This window comes from Nicotiana sylvestris, chromosome 4 (genome assembly GCF_000393655.2).
Source record: "Nicotiana sylvestris chromosome 4, ASM39365v2, whole genome shotgun sequence".
NCBI classification, from domain to species: Eukaryota; Viridiplantae; Streptophyta; class Magnoliopsida; order Solanales; family Solanaceae; genus Nicotiana; species Nicotiana sylvestris.
The window spans coordinates 18,364,344-18,377,281 of record NC_091060.1 but is presented as its reverse complement, the minus strand read 5'-3'; the positions used below and the strand labels follow the sequence as shown (position 1 = coordinate 18,377,281).

Here is a 12,938-nt window from a genome sequence, read left to right as displayed (position 1 = left end):
TTTGTTCAGAGTTCACTATTTGTTTTTCTTTATTTTAATTAGTTTAGAATCAAATACTTCTAGGTTTAATTCTTGTTTAATAATTAGGATAATCTAATTTGGTTAATACTTAATCACAAGTCCTTGTGGGTTCGATATCTGGCTTTTAGTCACTTTATTACTTGACAATCGCATATACTTGTTAGTATTCTATATTCAAAAAATATATTCAAAAACAATAGCAATGAGAAATCAGAAATGTAGAAGAATAGAAATAAATCCGAACCCACTGAATTCACAGTGTTTCCTTAAGGAACATAATCCCCTCTTAGTACCCAAAGTTTATCCTCCCAAGATAGAACGGATAACCTTCACTGGTGTAGCGGTACTTCAAACCCCAGTGACCAACGAACTCAAAGATTAGTAGAAAATCACACTTACTGCTTTCTTTCTGTTAAAACAATGCATAAGGAAGAGGAGAAATCAAAATTTTTGTAAGGAAAATCTGAGGGAGAGTTCATGTATTTATAGCCAAAACGTTGGGTAATACCGAAGAGTTGCAACTCTTTATGTAAGGCTACAACTCAAAATGGCTATTTTATAAAACGACCATTTACGCAAATAGCCAAATTCAAATTATAACAGGAAATTAAAACGGAGAAAAATTGACTTACCGTTACATAAATGGTTTAATTTGGATTAAATAATATTGTGTTAATATTAACAAATAAATTTGGTCCAAATAACTAATCAATCAGATCATTTGACAAAAGCCGAAGCCGAGCCGAGAGAGCGAACGACGACAATGACGCGAGACTTGCCTCCTTCTCAACTCTTTAAGAGCTAGAAAAAGTGCAACTGTATATATACCCATCAAAACGTTTTTACTCCTCCAATATGGGACAATGTCCCTTTGTCAAAGAGGGAATTCAAAATTTTATTTTCCCCTCCATTTTTCATTTGCTCTATTTTTTTAGCTCTAACAAGCTTAAAACCCAACAATACTTGCGTGTGTGTTAAGCCCTAACAAATTTTTGGCGCCGTTGCGGGGGACTTAGAATGAGCTGTTTTTCTATATTAGAGTTTTTTTTGACTAATCCACTAGTCAGTGTGCCTAGGGCTGATTTTTTTATCATCATATCATCATATCATATCATCATACTATGCTAAAAGTGGGAGCACCCCAACTTCAAAGTTAATTTACTAAATTATCCTTGAAATACTGAGTGACTCTAATACCCTTTTGACATATAACTATTGACTATAATACCCTTTTGACATATAAATATAATTGCTCCTTCATTGACTGGTATATTAACCACATTCAGAATAATTTGAGGAGTTGTATCAATAACTAATAGACTATATTCATTTGATTAATTGATACAAGAGCAGATTCATTCATCAATTAAATGCCAATATATAGTGAAGAATGTAGACAAATATCTTGTGACGTTAGAGCTTATACCCAACGGTTTAGAGAACCTGTGGACGATCTATTTTCCCAAATTCGTCAACCTTTTTCCCAATCCCATTTCTTACATTCAATTCCCTTTAAGTTCTTAATAAAGTTTAAGTTACAATTCTCAGAACTTAAGTGTCTTTCTCCCATTTAAGAATCAGTTATAAAAGAGAGGTTTTGTGGTTATCTTGGAAAGAGAAGTTAAAACGATAAGGGCATTAGTCTTCATAAAAGAGAGGTTTTGTTCTTCTTTCACTCATAGAAAGATAGTATATGCAACAATGAAGCCGACCAAGCCTGGGATTAAAGAGCCACAGGAGCATATCATAAGAACAAGATCACTCTTCCTCCTAGAATGCTAAGAATCTTTTTTTTGAACATAACACATGGATATATATATATATATATATATATATATATATAAACAAATTACATAGGCATAGCAGATGTTTTTAGGGCACTAGTGTTACCCATAGTTGCCAAATAGTTACAAACATTGTTTGACATACTCCTAATACCATTACAAACTCTATTCTTGTCTTTGGTCACTTCATGCTCAACAAAACGGGGCAGACAGGCATGGTAAAAATACTTAGACGTTGATACATTTTTGGTAGCTTGCTTGGCAAGTAGATGAGCCACCATATTGCCTTCTCTAAAATTATGCTTCAGTACCGGGATCTTCAATTGATGCATTAGCCATCTGCATTCACAAACAATATCAGAAGAATTAGAGTTATTCTCGTAAGTTAGTTTGATAACCTTAGTGCAATCAGTTTCAACTTCCATCATGATGAAGTTCATGTCTGTAGCAATTTTTAGCCCTTCTAGTAATGCCAACAGCTCTGCATGGATGGGGGAAATCGCCTGGCATAATTTGTGGTAGCCTACAATCCAATCTCCTTTATTATTACGAAATGCTCCTCCAAGTCGTGCCCTTCTACACTTACTGGAGAATGTTCCGTCACAGTTTAATTTAATCACATCTTTATTAGGCTTAATCCAACTAATCTCAACATTGATAGTTTTTTCCACGAATGGATTTCTTTCAGTGAAGAAGGTGAATTCCCATGCTGCATGGATAACCTTTCTTATATCAAGGTAGTTATCCAGGTTATTGATGTTATTATGGTTCCTGTTTTTCCATATTTCCCATATGCAATAGGGGAATAAAGTAGTCCACTTCATATGTAATTTACAATTATTAATGTGACGACCCAAAGGGTCATCACTTGCTTTTAATTGAATTCTGTGTCTCCGAGGCCTTGAAAACCTCATTTAGAGTTGCCTCGATTTGCATGCGTAGTCCGGGTGCGTAGCCGGAAAGCTTAAATATGAAATTCTGTGAAAAATGATAAAATTTGATTATAAAATGAGTAAATTTGAATTTGGTCAACATTTCGGGTAAATGGACCCGGACCCGGACCCATGATTTGACGGTCCCGGAAGGTCTGTAGGAAAATATGGGACTTGGGCATATAGCCGGAATCAAATTCCGAGGTCCCAAGCCTGAGAAATAAATTTTTAAGTAAAATTGTTTTCTGAAAATGTTTAAGAAAATTTGAAATGAAATCTGATTAGAAAGCGATGGTATAGGGCCCGTATTTTGGTTTCGGTGCTCAGTACAGGTCTTATATACTGTTTAAGTCATTTCTATAAAATTTGGTTAAAAATGGACGTCGTTTGACGTGATTCGGACTTGAATTTCTAAATTTGAAACTTGATGAAGTTTGAGAAAACGTTCTTGATTTTGAGGTTTGATTCATTGTTTTTGAGGTTATTTTGGCGATTTGATCGCACGGATAAGTTCGTATGAGTTTTTTGAGTTAGTACCTATATTTGGTTAAGAGCCCCGAGGGCTCGGGTGTGTTTCGGAAGGTTTCGAACTTAAGAAAAATTGCAGAAAAAGCTGTTCAGGTGTTCTGGTATGTCCTTCTTCGCATTCGGGGGATGGCCCTCGCGAACGCAATGTGTAAAATGTTGCTAAAGGAACATCCTTCTATGTAAACGTGTAGCCCAGGTCGCGAAAGCGAGGCAGCAGGGGGCTATACCTTCACGAACGCATTCCTGGCCACGCGAATGCGAAGGCCAAATGGGCCTGGGCAGGGGGAGGGGTAGTTACCTTACGCGAACGCGACCTGTAGGACGCGAACGCGAGAGCTCGAGAAGCTAAAACTTCGCGATCGCAAGCCCGTTAACGCGAACATGAAGGCTAACCAGCCTGACCCATCGTGAACGTGAAGGGTCTGTCGCGATCGCGTAGAGTAAAATCGCCCAGTGATTTTTAAAAGCCAAAAACAGAACACTTACGGGATTTCTCAATATTTCACAAAACCTCTTCTTCTCCAAAGCTCTTAGGCGATCTTTGAAGCGATTATTCACCATAATCTCTTCGGTAAGTAATCTTTAACTTATTTTCTTCCATTTTTATCAACATCTATTAGATTTCTTGGCCTAAAACATGTGATTAAGGGTAGAAAATTAGGGATTTGGGTAGAGTTAGGGCTTTTTGATTAATTGTGATTTAGACCTCGTTTTGGGGTCGAATTCTGGAAATAATTATATATTTGGGCTCGTGGGTGAATGGGTGATTTGATTTTGGCCCGAACCTCGTTCTTTGACCAAGCAGGCCCGGGGTCGATTTTTGGGTTTTTGGGAAGAATGATTGGAAAGCTATAATTAGACATTGGATTCACATTGTTTAGCATTTGTTAATGTTATGAAGTCATTTATGTATAGATACAATTGATTTGGAGCCAAATTTGAGAGGAAAAGCGGTCATTGAGGATTGAGTTGGCCGTGGAAGTTTGAGGTAAGTGTTTGGTTTAACCTTAGCTTGAGGGATTAGGAGTTGTGTCCTATTTGCTATTTGCTTCTTATTGAGTACGACGTATAGTCATGGTGACAAGTATCTATACGTTGGTGTCAAGCATGACCGTGAGTCTTATATTGTGATTTTCATGATTTCGTTGTATTATTCATGCCTTGGTGAAGATTTCTATTTTGTTGTGTAAAGTTGTGGAAAGAATTGTGACCTATGAACATTAAGTAGCGTTGGCTCCAGTTGTATAACGAATTGTAAAAGTATAAGTGATAATTAAAACTCCAGTGTATTGGCTCGAGTTGTGAAGTGAGTTATGAAGTAAAAGTGAGAAAGAGAAGAGGTTATTACGTTGCACCCTTGGCGGGCTATTGTTGAGTTGTGGTTCCCTTGCATTGTGTTCTTAATTGATATTGCGGATGCTTAGGTTAATGATTTTTTTATGTTGAGTAAGGACTATAGTTATAGCTGAGGTAGTTAGGTGTTGTAATAGGTTTGGTTATAGCTGAGGTAGTTAGGTGTAGTAACAAGTTTCATTATAGTTGTGGTAGTTAGATGTTGTAACAAGTTTGGTTATAGTTGTGGTAGTTAGATGTTGTAACAGGTTGGTTATAGCTGTGGTAGTTAGATGTTGGGACAAGTGTGGTTATAACGGTTTCTCCCTTGCCGGGAGGTAATTACTTATGCCGTCGAATTCCTTGCCGGGATAGAGTAGACCTTGTTGATCCTTTTTCGGGACTCTCGTTATATTTGTAAATATTATATATGGATCGGGTTGCACGCCGCAACAATATTATATATGGATCGGGTTGCATGCCGCAACAATATTATATATGGATCAGGTTGCATGCCTCAACAATATTATATGTGGATCGGGTTGCACGCCGCAACAAAGATATAATGAAATGGGAGCGGCTGGTACGCCTACCACAAGATATAATAAAATGGGAGAGGTGGTATGCCTATCACTAGACGAGATATGAAAAAGAAGTGAAATCTATCTTGTTCCCTTATTCGTGTTAGTAGGTGGTTTTGATTTCTTAATAATTCTCTTGATATTCTGTTTTACCTGTTATTCCCTGAAGCATGTTTCCCCTTCCCATCTTTATTTGTTTATTTCTGCTTTACTTTTCGCTGTATATTATATAATTGCGCAGGTTTATTTGGTCGACTGGTCCTAGCCTCGTCACTACTTCGCCGAGGTTAGGCTAGGCACTTACCAGAACATGGGGTCGGTTGTGCTGATACTACAGTCTGCACTCTTTTGTGTAGACCCCAGTGTTGTGGACTTTGGACCGCAGCGAGACTGCGGATTCTTGATCATCAGGCGATCCGAGGTAGTCTTGCAGGCGTCCGCAGGCCTTGGCGTCTCCCTCTGTCTACTTTCCTGTTTATTACATGTATTTTTAGAGATAGTGTTGTATTTAATTCTTTCGGACCTTTTATTTGTAGTACTCTTAGATCGTCTGTGAAACTGTGATACCAGTTCTGGGTAGTCGAAATTCAAACAGTTGTATTAGATATTCATGTTCAAATATTAAATTGTTATCTTCCACTTAATTATTTGAAGTTCCGCTTTTTTTATGTTATCGCCTTATATTTGTTAGAAAGAAGCAATGTGATAATGAAATAAGTAGCTAAGGATTGGCTTGCCTAGCTCTCATTAGTAGGCGCCATCAAGACTCCTGAGGGTGGGAAATCTGGGTCGTGACAAGTTGGTATCAGAGCTCTAGGTTACATGGGTCTCACAGTTCACAGACAAGCTTAGTAGAGTCTGAGGGATCGGTACAGAGACGTCTGTATTTATCTTCAGAGGCTATAGAGTTAGGAAAAGTTTTACTTATATTATTCCCTGTAAATTGAAACCTCTACCCTTGTCCTTTCGCGAATGGCGAGGTCATGTGCCGCTTCTTTAGCCGAGCAGCAGCACAGACCGGTGATAGATCAGCTACGTCTTCGGAGGCTTTGTGGAGGTTGGATAAGTTTCACCAAGCTCTTCACTACATTCAGCGGTGCATCTACTGAGGATCCCCAGGATTATCTAAACAACTGTCATGAGGTTCTCAGGAACATGGGGATCGTGGAGACCAATCGATTTTGCTACTTTTCGCTTGTCCAGATCCGCTAAGACCTATTGGAGGGATTATTGATTGGCTATACCAGTTAGGTCATCAACTTCGACTTGGGAACATTTCACGCAGCTATTTCTGGAGGCTTTTCTCCCCATCACTTAGAGAAAGGTATTAGAGATGGAGGTAGAGGTGGAGGTAAAGGTATTAGAGGTGGAGGTGAAAGTACTGTTCTGGTTTGTGGTAGAGAATCTTCGGTCATATTTTGCGCCGTATCTGGTCATGCCTAGTGATTTTTTGAGTGCCCCTGTTTATGTGTCTACGCCGGTGGGTGATTCTATTGTGGTGGATTACGTCCATTGTTCATGTATAGTGGTTATTGGAGGTCTTGAGACTCATGTAGATTTTCTTCTTCTGGACATGGATGATTTCGGTATTATATTGGGGAATGGACTGGTTATCACCTTACCACGCTATCTTGGACTGTCATGCCAAGACTGTGACCTTAGCTTTACATGGTTTGCCTTGTTTAGAGAGGAGAGGGACTCCTGGTCATTCTACCCGTCGTGTTATCTCTTATGTGAAGGCTCGACGTATGGTCGCGAAGGGGTGTTTGGCCTATTTTGGCATATGTTCGTGATTCTAGTGCTGAGGTTCCTTTCATTGATTTTGTGCTCGATGTTCGTGAGTTTCCTGAGATATTCCCTTCAGACCTGCCGGGTATGTCGCCCGACAAGGATATTGATTTCTGCATTTATTTGGCTCTGGGCACTCAGCCCATTCCTATCCCGCCGTATCATATGGCCCCGCCTGAGTTGAAAGAGTTAAAGAAAGCAAGACTTGCTTGAGAAGGCTTTTATTAGGCCTAGTGTTTCGCCTTGGGGTACGTCGGTGTTGCTTGTCAAGAAAAAGGATGGTTCAATGAGAATGTGTATTGATTACCGACAGTTGAACAAGGTTACAATCAAGAATAAGTATCCACTACCAAGGATTGATGATTTGTTCGATCAACTTCAGGGTGCCAAGGTATTTTTGAAGATTGACTTGAGATTTGGCTACCATCAGTTGAGGATTAGGACATCCGATGTTCCTAAGACAGCTTTTCGCACTCGGTACGGACATTATAAGTTCTTGGTGATTTCATTCTTGTTGACAAATGCCCCAGCAACTTTTATGGATTTGATGAACTGAGTGTTCAGTCAAGAACTGGCCCAGACCAGCATCAACTATAGATATTCGGAGATTCCTGGGGTTGGCAGGCTACTATCGTCGGTTCGTGGAGGGGTTTTCATCCACTACAGCCCCGATGACCAGGTTGACCTAGAAGGGTGCCTAGTTCAGATGGTCGGATGAGTGTGAGGCGAGTTTTCAGAAGCTCAAGACAGCTCTAACTACGGCACCAGTGTTGGATTTGCCCATAGGTTCAGGACCTTATACAGTTTATTGTGATGCATCTCGTATTAGGCTTGGTGCAGTGTTGATGCAGGATGGCAAGGTCACTGCCTATGTTTCGCGGCAGTTGAAGATTCATGAGAAGAACTATCCAGTTCATAATTTGGAGTTGGCAGCCATTGTTCACGCATTGAAGATTTGGAGGCATTATCTGTATGGCGTGGCATGTGAGGTGTTCACTGATCACAAGAATCTCCAGTATTTGTTCAAGCAAAGGGAGTTGAAATTGAGGTAGAGGAGGTGGTTGGAGTTGTTGAAGGATTATGATATCACTATCTATATCATCCGGGTAAGGCCAATGTGGTGGTCGATGCTTTGAGTAGGAAGTCAGGGTATTTCTTATATTCCGGTCGGTGAGAGACCGCTTGCTTTGGATGTTCAGGCCTTGGCCAATCAGTTTGTGAGGTTGGATATTTCTGAGCCTAGTCATGTATTAACTTACACGGTGGCTCGTCCTTCTTTGTTGGAGCGCATCCGTGATCGGCAGAATAATGATCCCCATTTGTGTGTCCTCAGAGACACGGTGCAATGCGGATGTGCCAAGCAAGTTACTTTAGATGATGATGGAGTTTTGAGATTGCAGGTTCGAGTTTGTGTGCCTAATGTGGATGTGCTTCGAAAGTTGATTTTTGAGGAGACCCATAGCTCTAGGTACTCTATTCATCCGGACGCCACGAAGATGTATTAGGATTTACGGCAGCATTATTGGTGGCGTAGAATGAAGAAGGATATTGTTGCATATGTGGTTTGGTGTTTGAATTGTGAGCAGGTTAAGTATGAACATCGGAGGCCTGGTGGATTTTTTAAGAGGATTGAGCTTCCCGAGTGGAAGTGGGAGCGGATCACTATGGACTTCGTTACTGGACTCCCGCAGACTCGAAAGAAGTATAGTGCAGTTTGGGTCATTGTTGATAGGATGACCAAGTTAGCGCATTTCATTCCTGTGGCAGTCTCCTATTCGTTTGAGAGGTTAGCTGAGATCTATATCTGGGAGATTGTTCAGCTTCATGGTGTGCTGGTATCTATCATTTCGGACCGAGGTACGCAATTTACTTAGAGCTTCTAGAAAGCAGTTCAGCGAGAGTTGGGCACCCTGGTTGAGTTGAGTGCAACATTTCATCCCTAGACGGACGGCCAGTCTGAGCAGACTATTCAGATTTTGGAGGATATGCTCTGAGCTTGTGTCATTGATTTTGGAGGTTTGTGGGATCAGTTCTTGCCTTTAGCAGAGTTTGCCTACAACAATAGCTACCAGTCGAGTATCCAGATGGCTCCTTATGAGGTTTTATATGGTAGGCGGTGTCGATATCCTGTTGGATGGTTTGAGCCGAGGGAGGCTCGGTTGTTGGGTACAGATTTGGTCTAGGAGGCCTTGGACAAGGTCAGGATCATTCAAGATAGGCTTCGTACAGCTCAGTCTAGGAAAAAGAGTTATGCAGACCACAAGGTTCAAGATTTGGCTTTTATGGTCGGTGAGCGGGTATTGCTCCGAGTGTCGTTTATGAAGGGCATGATGAGATTTGGGAAGAAGGGCGAGCTTAGCCCTAGGTTCATTGGTCCGTTTGAGATTCTTGATCGATTGGGAGAGGTGGCTTATAGACTTGCATTGCCGCCTAGCTTATCAACCGTGCATCCAGTGTTTCATGTGTCCATGCTTCGGAAGTATCACGACGATCCCTCCCACGTGTTAGATTTCAACACTGTCCAGTTGGGCAAGGGTTTGTCTTATGAGGAGGAGCCGATGGCTATTCTAGACCGGCAGGTCTGTCAGTTGAGGTCGAAGAGTTTCCCTTCTGTTCGTGTTCAGTGGAGAGGTCAGCCTCCTGAGGCATCGACCTGGGAGTCCAAGTCCAATATGCAGAGCTGTTATCCTCATCTTTTCCCCTTCTCATGTACTTCCTTCTTCTGTCCGTTCGAGGATGAACGATTGTTTTAGAGGTGGAGAATGTGACGACCCAAAGGGTCATTACTTGATTTTAATTGAATTTTGTGTCTTCAAGGCCTTGAAAACCTTGCTTAGAGTTGCCTCGATTTGCGTGCGTAATCCGGGCATGTAATCAGAAAGCTTAAATATGAAATTCTATGAAAAATGATAAAATTTGATTATAAAATGAGTAAATTTGACTTCGGTCAATATTTTGGGTAAACGGACCCGGACCCGTGATTTGACGGTCCCGGAGGATCCGTAGGAAAATATGGTACTTGGGGGTATGCCCGGAATCAAATTCCGAGGTACCAAGCCCGAGAAATGAATTTTTAAGTAAAATTGTTTTCTGAAAATGTTTAAGAAAATTTGAAATGAAATCTAATTAGAAAGCGATGGTATCGGGACCGTATTTTGGTTCTGGCACCCGGTACAGGTCTTATATATGGTTTAAGTCATTTTTATAAAAATTGGTTAAAAACGGATGTCGTTTGACGTGATTCGGACTTGAATTTCTAAATTTTAAACTTGATGAAGTTTGAGAAAAAGTTGTTGATTTTGAGGTTCGGTTCATTGTTTTTGAGGTTATTTTGGCGATTTGATCTCACGGATAAGTTCGTATGAGGTTGTTGAGTTAGTACCTATATTTGGTGTGTTTCAAAAGGTTTCAGACATATGAAAAATTTCAGAAAAAGCTATTCAGGTGTTCTGGTATGTCCTTCTTCGCGTTTTCGGGATGGCCCTCGCGAACGCGATGTGTAAAATGTTGCTAAAGGAACTTCCTTCTACGCGAACGCATAGCCCAGGTCGCGAACGCAAGGCAGCGGGGGGCTATACCTTCGCGAACACGTTCCTGGTCACGCGAACGCGAAGGCCAAATGGGCCTGGGCAGGGGGAGGGGTAGTTACCTTACGCGAACTCGGCCTGTAGGACGCGAACGCGAGGGCTCGAGAAGCTAATGCTTCGCTATCACGAGGCCATTAACGCGAACGCCAAGGCTAACCAGCCTGACCCATCGCGAACACGAAGGGTCTGTCGCAATCGCGTAGAGTACAATCGCCCAGTGATTTTTAAAAGCCAAAAATAGAACACTTACGGGATTTCTCAAAATTTCACAAAACCTCTTCTTCTCCAAAGTTCTTAGGCGATCATTGAAGCAATTCTTCACCATAATCTCTTCGGTAAGTAATTGTTAACTTATTTTTTTCCTTTTTTATCAACATCTATTAGATTTCTACGCATAAAACATGTGATTAAGGGTAGAAAATTAGGGATTTGGGTAGAGTTAGGGCTTTTTGATTAATTGTGATTTAGACCTCGTTTTGGGGTCGAATTCTGGAAATAATTATATATTTGGGCTCGTGGGTGATGGGTGATTTGATTTGTTCTGAACCTCGTGCTTTAACCAAGCAGGCCCGGGGTCGATTTTTGGGTTTCTGAGAAGAATGATTGGAAAGCTATAATTAGACATTGGATTCGCATTGTTTAGCATTTATTAATGTTATGAAGTCATTTATGTATAGATACAATTGATTTGGAGCCAAATTCGAGAGGAAAAGCGGTAATTGAGGATTGAGTTGGCCGTGAAAGTTTGAGGTAAGTGTTTGGTCTAACCTTAGCTTGAGGGATTAGGAGTTGTGTCCTATTTGCTATTTGCTTCTTATTGAGTACGACGTATAGTCATGGTGACAAGTATCTATACATTGGTGTCAAGCATGACCGTGAGTCTTATATTGTGATTTTCATGATTTCGTTGTATTATTCATGCCTTGGTGAAGATTTCTATTTTGTTGTGTAAAGTTGTGGAAAGAATTGTGACCTATGAACATTAAGGAGCGTTGGCTCCAGTTGTATAACGAATTGTAAAAGTATAAGTGATAATTGAAACTCTAGTGTATTGGCTCGAGTTGTGAAGTAAAAGTGAGAAAGAGAAGAGGTTATTACGTTGCACCCTTGCCGGGCTATTGTTGTGTTGTGGTTCCCTTGCATTGTGTTCTTAATTGATATTACAGATGCTTAGGTTAATGATTTTTTATGTTGAGTAAGGACTATAGTTATAGCTGAGGTAGTTATGTGTTGTAATAGGTTTGGTTATAGCTGAGGTAGTTAGGTGTAGTAACAAGTTTGGTTATAGTTGTGGTAGTTAGATGTTGTAACAAATTTGGTTATAGTTGTGGTAGTTATATGTTGTAATAGGCTGGTTATAGCTGTGGTAGTTAGATGTTAGAACAAGTGTGGTCATAGTTGTTTCTCCCTTGTCGGGACGTAATTACTTATGCTGTCGAATTCCTTGCGGGGATAAAGTAGACCTTGTTGATCCCTTGTCGGGACTCTTGTTATATTTGTAAATATTATATATGGATCGGGTTGCACGCCGCAATAATATTATATATGGATCGGGTTGCACGACGCAACAGTATTATATATGGATTGGGTTGGACGCCGCAACAATATTATATATGGATCGGGTTGCACGCCGCAACAATGTTATATATGGATCGGGTTGTACACCGTAACAATATTATATGTGGATCGGGTTGCATGCCTCAACAAAGATATAATAAAATGTGAGCGGGTGGTACGCCTACCACAAGATATAATAAAATGGGAGCGGGTGGTATGCCTACCACAAGACAAGTGAAATAGGAGCGGGTGGCACGCCTGCCACGAGATATGAAAAAGAAGTGAAATCTATCTTGTTCCCTTATTCGTGTTAGTAGGTGGTTTTGATTTCTTAATAATTCTCTTGATATTTTGTTTTACCTGTTATTCCCCGAAACATGTTTCCCCCTCCCATCTTTATTTGTTTATTTCTGCTTTACTTTCCGCTGTATATTATATAATTGCACAACTTTATTTGGTGGTGTAGTCTTAGCCTCGTCACTACTTCGCCGAGGTTAGGCTAGGCACTTACCAGCACATGGGGTCGGTTGTGCTGATACTACACACTACACTCTTTTGTGTAGACCCTAGTGTTGTGGACTTTGGACCGCAACAAGACTGCTGATTCTTGATTATCAGGCGATCCGAGGTAGTCCTGCAGGCGTCCGCAGGTCTTGGCGTCTCCCTCTGTCGACTTTCCTGTTTCTTACATGTATTTCCAGAGATAGTGTTGTATTTAATTCTTTCAGACCTTTTATTTTTAGACCGTCTGTGAAACTGTGATACCAATTTTGGGTAGCCAAAATTCACACAATTGTATTAGATATTCATGTTCAGATATTAAATTGT

General features: G+C 40.6%; 1 protein-coding gene across 1 annotated transcript; it reads right to left on the bottom strand.

Moving 5' to 3' along the window:
• Window positions 1-1,870: 1,870 nt before the first annotated feature.
• Window positions 1,871-2,629, bottom strand: LOC138889297 (uncharacterized). The gene has a single exon (XM_070172588.1). The coding sequence runs from the start codon at window positions 2,627-2,629 to the stop codon at window positions 1,871-1,873; it is 759 nt and encodes a 252-aa protein (XP_070028689.1).
• Window positions 2,630-12,938: the final 10,309 nt, after the last annotated feature.

Coding starts and splice junctions, on each gene's coding strand:
- LOC138889297 (XM_070172588.1), bottom strand. CDS start 2,629: ATGAAGTGGACTACTTTATTCCCCTATTGCATATGGGAAATATGGAAA.